This window comes from Anopheles marshallii, chromosome 3 (genome assembly GCF_943734725.1).
Source record: "Anopheles marshallii chromosome 3, idAnoMarsDA_429_01, whole genome shotgun sequence".
NCBI classification, from domain to species: domain Eukaryota; kingdom Metazoa; phylum Arthropoda; class Insecta; order Diptera; family Culicidae; genus Anopheles; species Anopheles marshallii.
Window position 1 is genome coordinate 59676332 of NC_071327.1, and position 19420 is coordinate 59695751.

General features: G+C 47.5%; 4 protein-coding genes across 4 annotated transcripts; 3 read left to right on the forward strand and 1 right to left on the reverse strand.

Moving 5' to 3' along the window:
• The first annotated feature begins 56 nt into the window (after nucleotides 1-56).
• Nucleotides 57-5281, forward strand: LOC128711891 (integral membrane protein GPR155). Its single transcript, XM_053806779.1, has 7 exons — nucleotides 57-367; nucleotides 2074-2363; nucleotides 2436-2578; nucleotides 2880-3383; nucleotides 3465-3896; nucleotides 3969-5008; nucleotides 5080-5281. Exons 1-7 carry the CDS (start codon nucleotides 57-59, stop codon nucleotides 5279-5281), a joined length of 2922 nt encoding a protein of 973 aa, XP_053662754.1.
• A 2224-nt stretch (nucleotides 5282-7505) lies between these two features.
• On the forward strand, nucleotides 7506-7890 carry LOC128712924 (uncharacterized). Its single transcript, XM_053807789.1, has 2 exons — nucleotides 7506-7512; nucleotides 7595-7890. The coding sequence occupies exons 1-2, from the start codon at nucleotides 7506-7508 to the stop codon at nucleotides 7888-7890; spliced, it is 303 nt and encodes a 100-aa protein (XP_053663764.1).
• A 1136-nt stretch (nucleotides 7891-9026) lies between these two features.
• Nucleotides 9027-9408, forward strand: LOC128712925 (uncharacterized). The gene is made up of 2 exons (XM_053807790.1): nucleotides 9027-9033; nucleotides 9116-9408. The coding sequence occupies exons 1-2, from the start codon at nucleotides 9027-9029 to the stop codon at nucleotides 9406-9408; spliced, it is 300 nt and encodes a 99-aa protein (XP_053663765.1).
• Nucleotides 9409-10535: 1127 nt separating this feature from the next.
• On the reverse strand, nucleotides 10536-19212 carry LOC128711251 (AT-rich interactive domain-containing protein 2). The gene is made up of 9 exons (XM_053806118.1): nucleotides 18950-19212; nucleotides 18776-18869; nucleotides 16435-18696; nucleotides 15455-16099; nucleotides 14691-15125; nucleotides 11299-14160; nucleotides 10918-11232; nucleotides 10746-10837; nucleotides 10536-10650 (listed from the first exon to the last, which is right to left on the reverse strand). The coding sequence occupies exons 1-9, from the start codon at nucleotides 19210-19212 to the stop codon at nucleotides 10536-10538; spliced, it is 7083 nt and encodes a 2360-aa protein (XP_053662093.1).
• Nucleotides 19213-19420: the final 208 nt, after the last annotated feature.

Here is a 19420-nt window from a genome sequence, read left to right on the forward strand (position 1 = left end):
CGGTCGCTCCAGTAGGCTCCTTTGGCGTCACCGGTGTAATATCACCCCAAAGCACGATGTACCAACACTATTCGCCGGACAGCAGTAACGTCAGCCTGTTGGCAACGATGGCACAAGCAATGCGACACCTTAATGCCACACTCACGACAGTGGGTAACGGTAGCGGTGGTAGTGCACTACACCACTCACCGATCGCCACCCTCGTTGGATTGCCAGCGCTACTTGACCAGGTGCCCTTTCGCAACGACAGCACGGGCGGTGGTTTCATTAGCCCGCAGGACGACACCGACGACGACGGTACGCCAACGATCTCGATGGACAATCTTTACCCAGCGCTCATACAGTGTTTTGCCATCATCATCTGTGGGTGAGTACATAGTAGGAACTCAGGCGGAAAAGGATCGATTTTCCCTTTGCGCTCCCCGTCATCGTGGCACCAGGAATGTCGATTTTTCTCCACTATAGACCAATAATGACGCACAGATGATGAAAATTCAAAGGAAGCAGCAATGTGTGGGTGTGGGTTGCACATAGTTTCACGCCCACTCTTGCTCCCTCGACGGTTGCATTCCTGCACGCAAATCCCGTGGAAAATATTTCCCTAGTCTAGCGTGCGTTTTCCTACCCTTGCCTGTGGTGACATTACGCTCCAGTGCGATAAACCGCTCGGGGGGATTTTCATCATCTCCACTCAACTGCCTGTGGGATGGAAAGCATTGAGCGGAAACGACAACCCACGTCGATAAGAACTGTTTGTCACCGTTGTTTAATGTGCAACAGGCTACACATGGGAACATTATTGTTGATCTTTGCAGTTTCAAGTACACACAGCGCATTATGACGATGGCATCATGAAGTTAAATGTTTTTGCTCCACAGAACATTGGAGCGAATGTCAGCAAATTACCATTTTCATTCAAAACACCCTCTAATTACTTGCCGATTTTAGGCGGCGAAAAGTTTCCCCTTAAACGCTGCCGAAGCATCTGGAAGGTTGTGGCGAATGGCACGAGCAGCATTTCCGATCGTTGCGAAATACAAGCTGTGTGCAAAAATTGGATCTGCATGCTAGCAGGTTGTTGAGCATTGAGCAATGCATTAAGTGTGCCAGTTTAGGTGCTACTTGCGTTGCGGTGCCCTAGGGTCTCTGCACCCAATGGAATATTGTTATTGATGACGATACTTTCTCTAAAGTTTGTTGTTTTTTTGTTATAAGATCGTGTTGCCGTATTAGCATACAGATTTGCATCTTTTCAAGGTTTATTGAGGGTTGTTGTTCAGCTGGATTGCTGATGCGTCCGTTGGTACTAAGCAAATAAATAAAGGCGTCATTTGAATTTGTCAGTAATTCAGCTCTTTACGCCACTAAATAAATTGTCGATCTGCATTAATGGATAAAGAGATTGTATATCGTCCCCGTGAGCCACCTCCAGAACCTAGTGAAATGGGAATTCCAACCGAACAACCCAAAAACCCCTTATTTTAGACGTGTTTCGTGTCCAAGGTTGCATACCTTCACCAATCATCGACCCGCTCCGGCACAGGACCGGCCAAAGCCTTGACTGCTGCCTGCCGGAATATGATGGATCTTTCCGAATCCGTTAAGCTTCTTAGCGTTGACTCACCGTAGCGCACCGAGCGCTGCGACGGGTACTCTGATTCGCCGTACCGAAAACCCCGAGGACATGCGGTTTCAATTAGGGCAATCAATTTACCCTGTCAACACGACGCCGGGTTCCGTTTCGTTTCCGATTTCCGTGTGTCGCCCGCCCTTGGTTCGCTTGGATACCGTTGTTTTGAAGGAAGCGCCCCAAAGACACACATACACAGACACACAGATGGCCCGTTGATGGCAATGAAGTAGATTGTTCATGATTGTGCATGATTCATAAGGTGCCCTCTGATGATTAGTGCTCGCGGGGAAGGAAGATCGTGACTTTAAACACATTAAAGTGACCTTTTTCAACACAAATTGTATCATTGTTACTTCCCTTACAAAGAGCCTTTTTTGTTTTCTTGACGTTAGGTAGTAATTTGAATTAGTAGTAATGTTCTTAATAATTTTTCTTGACAGATATCTCGCAGGGCGTTTGAATATCATCAGCAACTTTGAAGCGAAAGGTCTCAACACCTTCGTCGGGACGTTCGCGCTTCCATCGGTAATTTTCCTCTCCTTGGCTGAACTGAACTGGAGTACGGTCAATTGGAACTTTCTGCTTTCGATACTGATCGCAAAGACGATCGTGTTCCTGTCGGTAGCGATCATTTCGCTACTGGTTGCACGACCCGTCAACTATGGCCGGGCCGGACTGTTGGCGATCTTCTGTACCCAGAGCAATGATTTTGCCATCGGATATCCAATTGGTGAGGAATTAAGCGCTTACTTTACTTGAAATTTGGTTTTACACTCTCGTCTCATTCCAACTCCCATTACAGTGTCGGCGCTGTATTCAAAAATCCATCCCGAGTATGCGTCCTACATCTACCTTCTGGCTCCAATCTCGCTGGCCATCCTCAACCCCATCGGATACGTACTGATGGAGATCTCCAAAATCAAGGACAAAAATGCAGAAAATAATGTGAGTATTGGAACGGTGCGGCAAACGCTTCGGGGAAATTCTAAAACTATTCTCATCGAACGATTCCATTGTGCCATTCATGGGAAAGATTGTCGTGTTTTTCGTTGCTGATACTATGCAAATAGTTTTTGCTCAGCTGCTGTACGCTGTAAAATGAAAGGTGACAATGACAGTGTCACACAATGGCATACGGAGCACTTATTTCACTTCTAAATTGTTTCGTATTTTTTCGCATTTAAATCGATTAACGATGCACATTGTTTGGAAATCTGAATAGTAACACCTCATTTTATGATTACAGACGTCAACGAACGCAGAGACAAGTCCCCCACCAACTACATGTCCCGAATTAGCCGCCCAGAATCGACGAAAAATTCTCAAAGGAAAAGCGCTCGTCGTGATCAAAACGGTCGAATCGATTTTCTTCAACCCGATCCTGCTCATGACACTGCTGGGTGTGATCGGTGGTCAAATATTTCCCAACGGTTTGCCGGTTTATCTGTCGAGCGTTTTGCGCTCGCTGGGTAACTCTTTCTCAGCCACCGCGCTTTTTCTGCTAGGATTGCGCATGGTCGGTAAGGCTTCGACGCTCCAGGGTCCGGGATTGATCCTGCCCGGGATACTGATCCTCGTGAAGCTGCTCGTGTTTCCGCTCATCACACGCCAGACGGTAAACATCATGAACGCCGGTGCCAACTTCAGCGAAACGACGGACCTGAGTACGTTCGGGTTCCTGTACGGTACCTTTCCCGCTGCACCGGGCGTCTTCGTGATTGCTTCACAGTACAATCGCGATGTGGATTTGGTAGGTGGAAAGATTTACTTTTTGTTGCTTTGCCTTGCCACTTGCCGTGTATGCTTAAATGTCTCCCGTTTTCCCTTCCAGATTGCAAGCAGCATGGTTGCATCGACATTTATCAGTGCACCGCTGATGTTCATCTCAGCTAAAATGATCACGATTACCAACCTCACACCGGCCGACTATCTCAATGAGCTGGACAAGTTTTCGTTCGATATCAGTATCGTGGCTATCATTGCAGGTGTTTGGACGCTGCTGCTGTTCGCGCTTACCCGCAAGGTAAAACGGATGCCGCATCGCATCACGTGCTGCTTGCTCGTGTCGCAGCTCATCTGCAATGTGGGCGTCATACTGTGGTCAACGCTGGAACAAAACAGCCGCTGGAAGATGTACCTTCAGTTTTACTTCTTCACCATCGGCTGTTACAGCAGTCGGCTGTGGACGGCTTTCCTTGCGATTACGATACTGTTCCTCCAGTGCCGTAGCCTTTGCTTTGTGCTGAAACTGTGGCCAGTTTTTGTGAGTTTATTTGCCGCGCAATTGCGGCCGTAGTGGTGGCCGAAAAATTTATTAATTCAAAATCATTTACAGATTGCCGCCGCTTGGGGTCTACCGACCATAATAGTGTCGTTGCTTCTCTTTCTGGACACCAAAAACATTCTTCCGACGGAAAAGCGGAATCCAAGTTTTCAGTATGGCAATGCCCAGGCCGCCATTGCCGTGTTTCTGTTGGTAATGTGCTTCATAGTGACGGTAGGCTGTTTGATATTGCATCAGCGTTTTAAGAAACGGCACGAACGATACCTGACTCTTTCACGGGAGGTGTCCTCACCGGACACAGACACAAGCCCCGTCACGAGTAGCTCCGTGGTGAATCTACTGACGGGTGGTGGAAATTCTACCATCCACCAGCGAAGACGCCATTCGGTGACGTCGAGTGACGATGAAATCCTCCCGGCCGCAGCTACCAGATGCGAGCAGGCGCCAGTAGGAAATGGTGGATGCAGCGATGGGAAAAGTGGAGCCTGCTGCAGCAGTTCGTCCGGTACGATTCGCACGGTGGTGGACATTGAAGATCTCGCGATCGGTGCCAGTATCAATAACGATGTAAACGAACCCGGTTCTCCAACGCTCGAATCGAATGGAATGTGTTCGGCACAGTTTAACTGTCCGGCGGCTGGTAAGCAGCAGTGCCAATCGTTGATCGATCGCTACCGAGAACAGGCCAGCGATGGGTTGGAACCAGTCGAGTACGATAAGACCGGTGACCAGCAACAGATACTACGGCACATGGTGCTACTGATCCTACTGCTATGCTCAATGTTTGTCGGTCTGTCGCTGTCCGTGTGGACGCTTATAATGGAGGGTATGTCCGGCATTTACGTCGAGCTAACGTTTCTCGATGCGTTCCTGAACTTCGGGCAGAGTATTATCGTGCTGGCTGTGTTTATTACCGACACCGGGGAGTTGCTGTTGCCGATGATGAAGTTCTGGCGCAAGGTTTGGTACGGAGCGAACTTGCTACAGTTACCGATCTGGTCCGAACTCAGCACGGAAACACGCCACATTTGCGATCAGTTCACAACGCATCATTTGGAAATATGTCGGAAAGCGATTGCAAAGGATATACGGTACGTGTGTTTTGAGGGAGCTAGTTGATTTAATTATTATAATAATCATTCACATTCTCGCTCTTTTTTAGCTGGCGCATCAAAGTATATCGACGAGTATTCTATGGTAGCGTTTTTGTCGATTGGCTGTTGGAGGTGGGTCTGGCTAAGGATCGAACGGATGCAACGCACTATGCTCGCCGGCTGATTGATGGACGCGTCCTGCGACACATCAATAACGTGTACCACTTTCACGATCGTAATCTGCTCTACACGTTCTGTGAACGGTTGTAAAATGCGGAAGCCTATGGAAGACAGTGTAAAAGTGAAGAAAAAAAAACACCCCACCAATACAGCCTATTCCAGACTGTGCAGCCAATGTCGCTGGATGGGGGAGATGGGAAGGGAACAGAAGAAGGGGAAGTATTAGCTATCTTGCAATAGACAAGCCCTCCTCTTTCCCATCCGATGCGATAACAGCAAGGAATGTGTTGTTTGGTGTTGCTGATTTTTTTGCTCATAAGCGATAAGCTATCACCAAGGGGTTGGAGATAGTTTTGCCAAAAAATACCTCCCGCCAAGGGTGGTTTTTATATGTGAGAGCTTTTATTATGTTTTACTTGTATAGTTTTTTTTTTGTTAATAGCTGTTAAGTTTCTTGCGTTTGCGATTTTGTTCCGTACAACAAGTGATGAAGTGATGGACAGGTTGGTACAGCCAAACAGTGTGATAAAATGGGAAACTCCCTCAAGCTCAAGCAAAGCACAAACCGTAAGAATGTTTAATTTGCTTAGGAAAAAAGTGAGAATAAGGTGCAGCTATTTCACTTTGCTATTACTTATTACACCTAGTTGTGTCATTTCACACGCATTGCATTCACACGCGGAAGCGAGGGAACTCTTTAGAACAGAGCGAAAGTGTTGTTTAGCTAACAAACTATAGTTTATTGCATCGGAACGAAACACCAAAAACTGTTGATGATGCACAATAAAAATTGTGCTGTGCTTTTTACTAGAGAAACTGTACATGTGCTGCAACGGAACAGAAAAGTATTGCAAATGGTGGTAACAATATAGGTAGCCTGTTTGCAATGAACAGAGCTCACGGTCAGGCTAATACTGTTCGCGTTCTTAACAAAACAAACGCGAAAGCGAAACTATTGTGTAATATATATTAATATTTAGCAACAAATGAAATATTTATTTAATAAAAATAAAATTATTCTGCCTAAAGCATATTGCGTGTATTAATCATTTAGAAAGAAATGTAAAAACAATGGATAGTTGGAGCATGATTTTGTCGCCGGGACGTTGGTCCGATAGTTTGGTGGTAGCGGCACCGATCTACACACGGCTGGATCAGAATGTACTCCCAACTGGACCGACCGACGTTGAAAGTCCGACCAAGATCTCCTAGGTTGTAGTCATCATCATCACCTCTAAACGTGGCTCGGAAATTCGGATATTGTCCTTGTTATAATTAACACTATTGCATCCTAAGCACGTCGTGCGGAAAAGACCTTGATATCCGATCTCCGATAGGTGCAATTTCTGCTTTACCCCGGCCGAAAAGTGCGCGGTGTTTCCCTTCTAATTGTGCCACAATGTAAGAAGCCAGCATATTTATAACATGACCCAAACATCGTATCCGTTGAGGTGTCGAAGCTGTTAGCGAAGTTCTCCATAAAGTGTCCTGAAATACATGTTTATTAGGAACGCATGTATCTGAGCTTGGATATACGAGAATACTGAACGCATTCGATTGCAAGAAACCAAGAAGATTGCTTCAGATACCCCTGACAACACGGTAGATCGACCACCACACTCTGTTTATCCTTTTGTTTCTGGCCATCTACTTCTCGACCCACATGGCACTGATATAGCTAACTCAATAATCGTAGCCAACATACCGACCTTCATTCTCGCAATGTTCTTGATCCGTCAAGCGGTTCTACATGAACTATGATCTTACATTGTACGACCTAACAACTCGCCAATCATTCTTGATCCGTATACTTGCTTCTCCAGTTTATAGACAACGGGCTCGACAAGATATAATACTTCTATAGCAAGGTTTGCACTACCAAATTATCCAAATGTATACCTGTAGAAGGTCAGAGTACTGAAGGCTTGGGCAAAGGACAAATGATACTAACTTAACGCCAAGAAGGGTTCGAAAACTAACCTTCCTGGACGGTGCTTCTCATAGCACTATCTTCTTGTTTTCTGGCTCGATATCTGATCGAGTTGGGTTTGGAGGCTATCTTATCGAGATGTACGCGAAAGTTGTATAGTTTCACAATTCCCTACTATTTTTTAAAGGGTTTTTGCACACTCACCACATAGGAATCTGCTCGGAACTGGTGATAGGATCTGTGTCCTGCAGTATATAAGTTGTTCCGGATGGGTACTACTGCTCAGTGTCGTTCTTTGGTCCATTCCTAAAAGCAGGAAGTAGACAAGTAGAAAGTTTTCCGTCGTAATAAAAAGCACCAGTACCGTTCAACTGTATCATCAACATGAAGGGTATGCAGTAAACCTCTTTCATTGTAGTTCTTTACCACAAAAATAAAGGTATTTTTGAACACTTTATATCTCATTCCTTCAGTCGTTCTGTTCCTTGCCGTTGTCGCGCTGTTCGTTGGTCTTGCATATGGTCAGGTCACGGGTTGTGTCCGTGACGACACCGATGGACAGCCGCTCTGCAATGCCCAGGAAATGACTGCCCGTCTGTACCGTAACAACTGGGACCCCACCGCCTACTGGGAGTGCGTGACTGCCAACACGCCCGCAACCGCTCGCCGCTGCCCGACCGAGGGCATGTTCAGCACCGCCACCCGTACCTGCATCAACTGGTTCGACTGGGAATGGACTCCAACCTGCAAGCCACCGAGCCGCGTCTAGGTCGCCGCAGATCGCGCAACACCGAAAAATACCGAGTTAGTATGTAGATTTGGTTATCCTTTTTCTTCCACTCCACTCCGTTCAAACACCGCGGGTACTAGTCCCGACATCAGGTCCCATCAATAGCAGGCAATAAAAGAGGCTGTAGAATAGAGTCAACCAATTCAAACATTCGATTTGTTCTTTTTCGCCTCCAGGAGTTGGGAGAACAAAAGCTCGATCTAGTGTGCAGCGAAAAAGTCATGAGAACACAATCGAAAATTTCCGACAACTACGGATTATAAAGATTGAGGATTTGGACATGATTTTGGAGCTCTGATGGGCCCCAGCAATGGCCAAGAGTGTCCTTGAACTTTGACACTTGATTTTAGTATACGCAGTAAAACCTGCTAGTGTGTAATGCTTGTCGTAATTGTCTTGAACATGTAATTGCGTGCCTCAAACGTGACAAGTTGTACCACCAGACTGTGCCTTACGTCACTGTCTTGAGAATTTCCGCTCATATCAAGCGTACTTACTCCAGGCCAGCATGTGTTCTACCATTTTGCTACCAGAGTTCGTCACAGTGCAAAAATAACATCCCGCCGGCATGTAAATTTCACCGCCGGTTATCGACGGAACAGCGATGCCAACGATACGGTGGAACAGCATTTCCGGCGTGTTCCCATCAAAGACACGATCGGTTCCGACAGCTGCAAGCCTGGCAGATGAAGGTCAGTGCGCTGAAGAACAACACATAAAGCGAAAATGATACTAACTTATCTGCAGCGCACGAAACTTTCTCGTGGGTAAGATAGCACGATGGAAGTAGAAGATCGGTAACTAACCTACCTGTGTCTGGTCAACGCGATGTGACTACTATCTTCAGTCTGATACTCTGCGTATGATCTTATCTGTATCATGGAGGCGTTCACTATCTTATCGAGATGTTCCGAAACGTTTTATTTACGTTACGTTATTCTATTTTTTGAGGTTTTTTTTTCGACATTCGCCGAGTAATTCTGGTGGTAATATTTGAGTGCTGCAATATATAACTGTGCCAGATAGGTGCTATTCCTCAGTATCGTTCTTTGGTCCATTCCTAGCAGCACTATCCGCAGGTCGAACAAGAAGCACCGTCGAAAGTTTTCAACACCATGAAGGGTATGGAAGCATACCATTTTTGTTGTAGTTCCAACGTGCAGGATTAAAGGTGTTCGTATCTCTTTCTCTCGCACTTGTTTAGCCGTTCTGTTTCTCGCCGTTGTCGCACTGTTAGTTGCTCTGGCCTACGGTCAGAATGGATGCGTCCGTGACGACACCGATGGGCAACCGCTCTGCAATGCCGAGGAAGTCACTAACCGTTTGTACCGTAACAACTGGGACCCCACCGCCTACTGGGAGTGCGAGACTGCCAACACGCCCGCAACCGCTCGCCGCTGCCCGACCGAGGGCATGTTCAGCACCGCCACCCGTACCTGCATCAACTGGTTCGACTGGGAATGGACTCCAACCTGCAAGCCACCGAGCCGCGTCTAGGTTGTCGGCTGTAAAACAAAAACAAAACACAACCAGCAGAGGAGTAACACTAAAATGTCCGATCGTGTTAGTGTGTAGCTTTGGTTATCCTTTTTCGCCTCCCCCCACACATAAACGTTCCTCTCCAGTGATTCGATAGTCGAGTTCCGAGACGCCACGCCACCTCTGTTTGCAAACGTACCGACATCCCGGCAATAATAAAGGCTGTAGTTTAGAGTGCCAATTTTAAAAGTTTGATTCGTTTGTTTTTGTCCCACGATGAATAGGGTGATAACAACCATTATCCCAGCAGGCGCGGAAAGAAATCCATCGTTTTGTCCCACGATGAATAGGGTGATAACAAGCATTATCCCAGGAGGCGTGGAAAGAAATTATCCATCGTTTTGATTCAAGGTGGCTAGGTAATAGTTTTCCATCAATGGCTACTGTGTTACGAAACGGCAAAGACAAGCAGGCGGAGGTTTCAATTACAAAAATTGCTCCCTGTAGTAACCGTCCATTGGACACAATCGATTGGTGTCCATCAAATCGATACAGGCCGAACATCACACGCGCGCGTGTATGTGGAAACCTAAATACAATTCCAATTAATGAAAGTTCTGTCATTCAACCGCTGAAGGGACCTGAAATGAAGACAGTTGATTAAAAAAATGGATAGTGCGTTGTGTGATGCGTACGATAAACCAATCGCAACCACGAAACATGTTTCGTTGGCGTATAGATATCAAGAGGTGCCAGGGCGCACGGGAAAGCAAAACAAGCTATAAAAATAGAAATGGAGACAAAAAGAGGAGGACCATCACACCGTGTCGTCTGTCGATCGGTAAATGAGGTCACAATTTCTCAGAACTAAATGGGAAATAAATTAGCCCATCCTGTAGCTTTCAATCATTTGTCAACCATTTTTTTATTTCTTCTTCTTTGATTCCATGTACTACCCTACCCGGCTCTTCGTATCTTGAAAATGTGCAGTTAAGAGGTAAAAATACAACCACAACGCAGTGTGAAAGGACAAAAATGTGTTAATAAGGCTTTCTTGTGTTGTCGTGCATAAGGTAGCACGGATTAAAAATAACATAAAATGCATATGTAACCGTAAAACAATGCATCGCGGAGCGGCGAATCCTTTAGTAATTTGGCCCTGTGTCATTCATTTCGAACAAAAGCTGCGCTACCGTACGGCTCGATTCGACGTTGCTAAGCGCCACACCGGCTAGGTGTGCCTCGTACATGCGCAGGCTTCTGTAAATGGACGGCCAGGAAGGGAATGAATAAAAAAGAGGGCGATTAATGTACGATCCTCACATCCAGTGCTACAGCTGTTGGCTTTATCTTACCTTTTAGCTGAATTTGTATAAACAACCAGATTCCGTAAGATAAGGGCGGAGGTAAGGCGAATACTTTTCGTTACAGGACCTTCCATTTCGTCCTGCGGATATAGGGTTGGTGTTAAGGAAACATGCGCTTAATCATGTTTAATCCAGCACGATGTACTGTACAATACTTTACCTGGAATTCTTTAGAGTTAACATAGTCCATAGAATAACGTTTAATCGCATGCATCGCAGCCGGTCCAGCTGCGGACAGTTGACCCGGTCCGTTTGAGTTCCCGTTCCCGCCACCCTCCGTACTGCCTGTATCGACCTTGGTACAGGACGCTGGCGTTGGAGATCCTCGTTCACCCGAACCACCAGCCGCTGTACTGGTTGCAACCGCCACGCAACCATTGCCCGTTCCCGATTGACGCACCAAAGTCACCGGATACGGTTGGACGGGTTGCTGGGGTCCACCGGCAAGTCGTCTTTGGACGGCCGCCTTGAAAGACTAGAAAGAACATAAAAAAACGCATTTCAAACAAACTCTCCATCACAACAGGTCACAATTACTTACGTCCACCGTACAATGCCGATCGAGAATGTGCGTCATGAGCGAGAATCGCTTGCGGGGCAAATTGTCGCAAAGATTTGGCCCAAGTCCCCACTGGCAGTAAATGTCCGCGCTCACATCGACCGTGTCGGGACAGTGAACGGTGCAGGCATGCCGGAACACCTCCGTAGCCGATTGGAACTTCTTCCTCGGACACCCGCGCCAATCGCATACCCACGGCCAGCTCGGATCGACGTCCTCCTCCACGATCTTTTGCGGATCCATCGCCGGAATCATTTGGATGGAGGTGGTGGTGGTTCCACTGCCAGTCGCAACGGACATCGGAATAGTGATCGTGTTGGTGATCGGTGCAGATGTAGACGTTACCGTTGCGGCTGTAACCGGTGGCGATTGGGCAACATTTGCAGCAGAAGCTGCATGTCCCAATGCAGCCTGATGGCTTGCTGCCGCGCTAGTAATGGTTGCTGTTGGAACATTCCCGCTAGCACTTGATTGGGCAGAAATCATCGGTTGCATCGGCAAGGTGTGTGACGCAGCTCCCGATTGGCTCGTCACGATCGTATGCGTGACGGACGTTTGGGCCAACGCCGAACCACCTTGGGAAGCAACCGAGGACCCGGTTGGCCCCGGTGGTCGTATATGCTGTGGACCAGCTAGGCCAGCTACAACACCTTGAGTCTGATTGCCACCGGGTGCTGTCGTTAGCTTTTGCTGCACGACCTGAATGATTTGTTGTGGTTTACCTCCTGGTAATCCTGGAGTTGGAGCAGACGTTGAGGCCTGCACCACCGGTGGGTTCACATTTGGCACGGGCACAGGTTTAGTGGTAATGATCGACTGCGACGATGGTCCTGCCTGGCGCTGAATCGATAAGCTCGGTGGCAACTGTTGGGTCTGCTGGGGTTGTTGCGTGGTGATGGTTGTTGTTATCGGTTGCTTCTGCTGTTGCACTGTTATTATTTGTGAAGGATTCTGCTTAATAGCTGCATGTATCAGATGTTGCTGTTGTTGCTGCTGCTGCAGTTGCTGCTGTGGTTGCTGATGCAACACCTTCTGAACGATATGCTGCCCCGGCTGCGGACCAGTTGCGGACTGAATAATTTGCTGCTGTATGATCTGTGGTCCACCCGAACCACCGCTACCGTGGAAAACGATTTGCGGCGTGGGTTGCATACTTTGCGATGTCGACGGTAATTGCCCTTGTGCCTGCACCAATGTAGCACCTTGATGCTGGATGAATTGAATCGTTGGTTGACCTACTGATCCACCCGTCGAAAGATTCGCTTGCTGAATCATTTGCTGCTGCTGCTGCTGCTGTTGCTGTCCGTGTACACCTCCCACATTGCCGTACGGTTTGATCTGGAACGTACTGCCGGCACTGCCCGGTTGCATCGCCTGCACTTGCAACTGCTGCGGTGGTCCCTCGAAACTGATCGTCTGATTGCCCTGTGCGTTCGTGGTGATGTAGATCGGTTTCTTTTCGATAATCGTTCCACCACTGCCACCAGCAGTAGCGATCATTGTGGTGCCACTGCCCGGCATGACTGACGGTGCGCTGGACGTAATGATCGTTGCGCCGCCTGAAACGGTCGGCCCTCCGTGACTTACGATCATCTGCCGAGGTAGCTGCGTCATGAGAATCTGTTGACCTTGCTGGTTTAGGAAAATCTTTTGCGCTTGACCCTGATTCTGGGCCATCGCTCCCTGCATGGTCATCTGTGGCATGGACGATGCGGACGGCGGTTGCTGCTGCTGGACGATGATGATCGTTTTCTGTCCGCTACCGCCATGCTGTTGTCCTTGCGCGAGCAGCACCGTTTGTTGCAGTTGCGGTTGCGGTTGGGGCTGCTGTGCCACCACATACGTTTGGCCCTGAGGGTTGGTGGCAAGGATGTATTGTGTCGGTTGCTGATGTTGTGTCGCCAGCACCGAAGGTTGCATAATCGCACCGCCCGGTGTAGTTGCCTTTTGCAGCTGCAATGTACCGCCTCCGATCGCGTTGTGCTGCAGTATGATCGGTACCGTTTGGAATCCACTCTCCGTTTTAATGGTGGCCGTCGTTTGCGATGTTAATTGCTGCGGCGTTGGATTGTTAGTGACGTTTGCTGCCGGCGTCGAAATGATCATTGGCTGGGCGCTGTTTGGTGTGACAATTATTTGCCGCTGCATCGATACGGGCATTGTTATCATTTGTTGCTGTTGCTGCTGCTGTTGTTGTTGTTGAGGTTGATGTTGATGCTGCTGCTGTTGCTGTTGGTGGTGCGTGATTTGCTGCAGCTTCACTTTAGCAGCATGCTGTTCAGCATCTTGTGCAGCTTTCATATCAGCATCTTCCACATCCTCACCTTCCGTTATCGAGCCGGCCAACTCGGCGTACAGATCAGCCGTCTTTGTCCCGCCTTCCAGTCGCTTCATAGGGGGTTCCATCGATGTATCGGTTAGTTCGAATTTTCGCTTGATCGTCGTCTCGCCGGCGATGATCATTTCACCCGGTTTCTTCTCCAGCAGCTCTGACAGTACCTTGTTGGGTAACAGTTTGCCCGGAGTACCCGTGTGATGCTGATTGGGATCATGAGCGGCAGCGATCGTTTTGATGATCGTGCCCTGCTGAAGGCCCGGTTGACTAAGCGGTGCCAGCGGAGGTGGCGCGTTAAACGATGTTTCATGCGGATTTGTCGCTGTTATGACCGTGTTGGTGGGCAAAGTGCCCGGTTTGATGGATATGGTCGAATTGCCCACCTTAATATTGGTTAGATTGTTCGGGTTGTTCGACGTTACGACAACCGAAGGATTGATGGAGCTGTTTGGGTGAAGCTTTTGTTCGATCATTTGCTTCTGTTTCTGCATTTGCTGCCTTTGCGCAACCTGTACAATGTTGAAGTAAGTGTGAGAGAAGTGTTACATTAAATATTCCATCAAGTTGCGATTAATCCTGCACAGATTAATGTCATTATTATCTTTCTTTACAACAAACGCACATTCACAATCACACTCGCACAAAACTATCAAGCAAATAATTAAAGAGACTTGTAAACGATTATTGCAATGAAGTTGCATAATTGAACGATAATATTAAAATTAATTTAACACACTCTTCTGTTAGTTGCAAATTAAACATGCTTGCTTTAAAAAAGAAACGTTACATTATGCTTCAGTAATTTCAACGCAAGCAAAACACTCTCTTACAGTAATCGATATCAAACATGCGCACTCAAACTGACAGCGAAACATGGCAAAGAATAATTAAATGTAATAGTTCGCTCATTTGCTTCATTTAGACGACAACGTCTTTGATAGGAGAACGTGTACAAGCAATTCAACTTTACCATATGTTCGCACACATTCAAGCAGTCTTAGTTGGGCCTACGATGTTAAGCTCTATTTGTTACTGTTACCTGATGCACGTTAACATTCGGTGCAATCAAACAATTGGTAGTAGGAGAGTTGGTGATGGTAGTAGTGGACAAACTACTGGAGTAAGGAGCAGCAGCGGCAGCAGCAACAGCAGCAGCGGCGGCAGAGCCAACGGTAGCAGCGGAGAGCGTACTATCGGTGACCGCTGTCGTTACCTTGTTCGCCAGCAGGCTCTTGATCAGCGCGGACGGATTCGTCGTCGTGGAACTGATCGTTCCCGACTGGTTCATGATCGTCGTCGTACCGGTGCCGGTTTGCAAATGCGCACTGGGTCCGGAAATGCTGTGACCCGCACCAACTGGTTGCGGCGAGATCGTCGTCTGATTTACCACAATGACGTTGTTCTTCTGATCGCTGCTAAGAACTTGCTGGAGCAAAGGGGACGATGGTGTCGACGGTATGTACTGGTGTTGTTGCTACGAGAACAAACAAGAAAAAGAGACAGATAAAGGCAAAGGTAAGTAAATTTCTGCAAGCATCTACTAACATCTTGACCGGCACCATCGATCGATGGTGCTATGCATCGTAAGGGCAAATAAGCAACATTAAACAATGAAAGTGAAATAACGCAACAAAAGGTACGAGAAAGAGCTTGAAAAAGCACACCAAACATGACACTAAATGAAAAGAGAGAAAAAGCAATTCGCGCAAGATTTGGCGAATGTTGAAACAAAAAAGTGAAACAAAACAATTTGCGAAAGCGATAAACTACATCAAAACGGGAAAGAAAGGCTCATCATCTTACGCCGGACGCAGTCTTATTGATTACGACACTTTTGCCACCCACTTGAGTGACTATGATTTGTTTGCCGATCGTCGTGGATCCTCCAACCGAGCCCGCTGAAGACGTTGTACTTCCGCCACTATTAGGATCGAATGGTTTTACCGATTGGGCCTGGGTAAAATGCATGATTGCTTTGGGTTGTACTTGTTGTTGTGAAGACTTCACTGCCTGAAGCGGTATCGCTTTATGCAGCACGGATGCGGGTTGAGGTGTTTGCTGTGACTTTAGTGCAGGTGGTGACGGATTACTACTTGGCGGTGCCATTGCAATAACCGAGGAGGAACGAAGCGATCCCTGTGCTGAGGTGACATCAATCAACCGACTTTCGGGGCCGGTGGAAACGGTAGAGCCTGTGGTAGGTCGTCCGGTAGCCCCAGCGTTGCTTATGACAGTTGCGTTTCCAATCGCAGGTGTAGCATTGTTGGCAGAGTTGGAATTGGTCATCTCTCGACCGATAGTTGCAGTTTGTGTAGTAACGGTGGTGATGGTAGTAGTACAACTGATAGTGGTTATTTTATTATAATTTTGTTCGTCGACTTTTGTCAACGTGAAGGAGCTACTATTAATGCTAGTACCAATCGACGTAGTACCGTCTACAGCAGGTGTCTACGAGATGCCAGAGAGCGAGTGAGCAAAAATAGAATTTTAGGAAAATTGGTTAGCATTGAATGGGGTGTCCACGGGTGGAAGATTGTGTACAATGAAGAATGACTAATGGAAGCATCAGCCCTTCAGGTGGCTTTTACGAACGGAAAGTTTAAGAGAATTATTCTACAAGATGTGTTTCATACCCTCATCCTCCTGGAGCAAACAAAAACCTTTTACTTGAGTTTCATACCCTTTATCCCACGGAATAGTTTCTTGTACCAAGATTGGATTAGAAGATAGTACCGCATGATGCGATTTTTATATTCCATTCACCCGTTTTCAGCAATACTCACCAGCACTGTTCCTTTATGCACGATCGGTAATGGTTTGGAGCGAAGCCTTAAACCCTCGTAGTAGTACCCAACCGTTTCAACGCCATTCTGTTCCATTTTCAACTGAACTGGACCCACCGTCCCGCCAAACACGGCACGCACACAGCGCGGAAAGTGAGACAGCGGAACAATCACTTTTCGTCCGAGCTTTCCATTCGTAGCCAGGTACAGCTTATACAGTTCCTGCTGCTCCATTCGAACGGCCGGTGCAGCTTCAAACGATGCCCTCAGCCAAGCATAGGCAAACTGTTCGCTTTCCTGCGCTTGTTGCTGCTGGATGTGTTTGGCTGCGATCGATGTCGGGGCAGCGGTAGGACTTTGAATTACTGCACCACCTGGCGTAACGATTTGTTGTTGCGATGTTGGATGAGGTAGTGGAGCGATGCTTGTCACAGCTGCCGCCTGCTGATTCAAAACCGTGCCGTGCGCGACAGTCAATGCTGGATCGGTACGGGCAATAACATTCACGGGAATCTGAGGCGAATCGGCTGCCGGAGGCCGAGTGACGCTTACTATTTGGGTATTATTAGTGGTAGTTTGGTTTGGTAGCACTGCTTGGGGAGCAGAATGCACCATCTGTTGTTGGGGTTGGGGTTGCTGTTGCTGCTGCTGTTGTACAACTGGGGGAGATGGCACTGGTTTGCTGGTGATAGTTAGTGAAGGAAGTTTTGGTACCTCAGGGGTTGGATATACGAGGTGCGCGTTGCTATTCTGCTGACCACCAGCAGCCTGCATCTGTCCACCGTCTTTGTGAACGGTCAGTTGGGTCATCGTCGGCGGAGGATTAGGTTGTCCCACCTGACCGGTCGCATTTTGATAGTACGTGCCTTGCGCATGGTGCGTGGCCATATTGCCGGGAATCGTTTCAACCACACGCATTAGTATGCACGCATCGGGGCCGTAGCTTTGGGCTTCAACCGTCACCAACGACACAAGCGTATCGATCACGCCTCGGATGTGCATGATGGCATTGCAGGGTTTCTCTCCCATCGATGTGAGAGAGTATATGCATTCCAATGTGTACAAGAGCAGCATGATGTCATTCAAACATAGAAACAGGCTAATCTGATCGTACAGCTTCTGGTTGAGGCAACGGTTTAGATTTTCCTCATTCGATTCTTTCTGAGCAATTTTGCTAAGCACCTCCATACAGCTTATGATCACACCGCGATCGGCACCTTCCAAACCTTCGGAAAGTGTTGACACAAGGCATCGTGTCACTTCATCCGACTGTGGATCGTTTATGTCGATATCGTTCGCAATGTTGCCGAGCATATCCAGCCCAAGATGGTGTAAATTGTTCCATCGCGCATTAGCACACATAATAAGAAAGCGAATGAAGGTTCGGTTGCGTCCAAGCATTTGTAGATTTTCCTCGTTGAAGCTTAGATTGCGAAAGATGGAAGCAATCTGTAGCACTCGCTGCCCAATGTAATCGTTCGTTCCAAGGCCCGTTCCTAGGCTGAGAAACGAACGGAGCGATGCTGTGTTTAATCCTCCGCACATTATCTCGAAATTGTTGTCTTTTTCATCTTCAATTTCGTTGCCAGATTTGTTGTCCATGTCTTCCGGTTCTTCGGGATAAATAGATGCAATTAGTGCGCTAGGATCGGTGCCCATTTTCGCGAAGCAATCTTCCAGCGACAATTCCAACACTTGCGGTTTCTCGAAAAGACATTCCTTCCAGAACCGTTGCAATGAATTCTTCCGTATGTTCGAGTAATATTCGTCGAACGTGTCCCTTAGCGAAAAGTGATTGAAAACTCCGGCGTGAGCAAGCAATGCGTAAACCAGTCTCGGACACTTATCGACCTTCAGCGTGTGCTTGTTTTCGTTGGACATCAGCGTGCATACATTAATGGCAAAATCCTGCTCATTCGGCAAAGGAGATAACAGCGACAGGATCAGCTTATCATACTCGGATGCACGGTAAAGATCGTCGGAAAGCTTGAGCGAAGAGCGTAATCCTTCTGGTACATTGTGTTGATGATGGTTGTACACCGACGGTGTGGAGTGTAGCATTCGAACAGACCAACGTCGATGAAGCCGCTTTTCGTCATCGTCGTCTTCAATCGGATCTTTATCTTCTCCGTGAAAGTTTACCCGCTCGTAACGATCCAAGTAACGGATATATATTTGTTTAAGCGCGATCTCATTATTCACACAACGCGTCGGAAGGTCCAATTCTTCAATAACCTCATCCCAATCTTCGCGAGCGTTCACCTGCGGAAGGAAGTATTTGCATACGTGTGTATGTTTTAGTACGTAAAAAGGAATTCCATTCTGCAATGCGATTTCTCACCTTCATCCAACCTCCTCGACCGATAACGATCGAGTAGAGCTTGTGAAGATCGACATCCTTTCCACTGATCTTAGGAAGCTTCAAGTACGGTGTACTAAGGGGCAAGAAAAACAGGACGCCATTGTAAGTGCGTGTTGTGCATGTAAACATTGCGGAAGCACTGCATTTTCTTACCCATGTTTGTCGTGGAACATTTGCAGATCATTCAGAAAGCTGTACTTATCCTTTTCGAACGTGGGCTTAGCAATGTTCCGCCGTAGATTCTGTGATTTCGCGGATTCTTTCGGTGTCCCGGCAACGTTTCCGGCGGCGGTTCCGCTACCAACACCGGTGGGTGCACTGACGCTGTTGCAGCTGGCACCGCTTGCATCGTTGGTTAGCTCGTCCACAGCCATGGGCAGGCTTGTACGTTCTATTTTCACTACATCTGTCGTCATTATTCTGTTTTCATGTTCGTTCGTTCGATACGCGAAATGTTGCTGAAACTGGTGTTAATATTCACTGCTAGGAAATAAAGCGACGGGACAGCGAAAACCGGAGCGAAATTATGCACAAGCCAAGCGACGGCAGTTGTCAAAATTGTGCGGCCCGTTTGACAGCTGCTGTCATTAATTTGAACAAAAAACTTCAACTGTCGTCAAAACA

Excerpts from the sequence above, each read along its gene's own strand:
- LOC128711891 (XM_053806779.1), top strand. The coding sequence starts at position 57 with ATGTACCAACACTATTCGCCGGACAGCAGTAACGTCAGCCTGTTGGCA. Across the intron at positions 368-2,073 it reads TTTGCCATCATCATCTGTGG|ATATCTCGCAGGGCGTTTGA; the intron begins GTGAGTACATAG and ends TTTTCTTGACAG. Across the intron at positions 5,009-5,079 it reads GCGATTGCAAAGGATATACG|CTGGCGCATCAAAGTATATC; the intron begins GTACGTGTGTTT and ends GCTCTTTTTTAG.
- LOC128711251 (XM_053806118.1), bottom strand. The coding sequence starts at position 19,212 with ATGACGACAGATGTAGTGAAAATAGAACGTACAAGCCTGCCCATGGCT. Across the intron at positions 16,100-16,434 it reads TGCATAAAGGAACAGTGCTG|ACACCTGCTGTAGACGGTAC; the intron begins GTGAGTATTGCT and ends GGCATCTCGTAG. Across the intron at positions 15,126-15,454 it reads TCAATAAGACTGCGTCCGGC|CAACAACACCAGTACATACC; the intron begins GTAAGATGATGA and ends TTGTTCTCGTAG.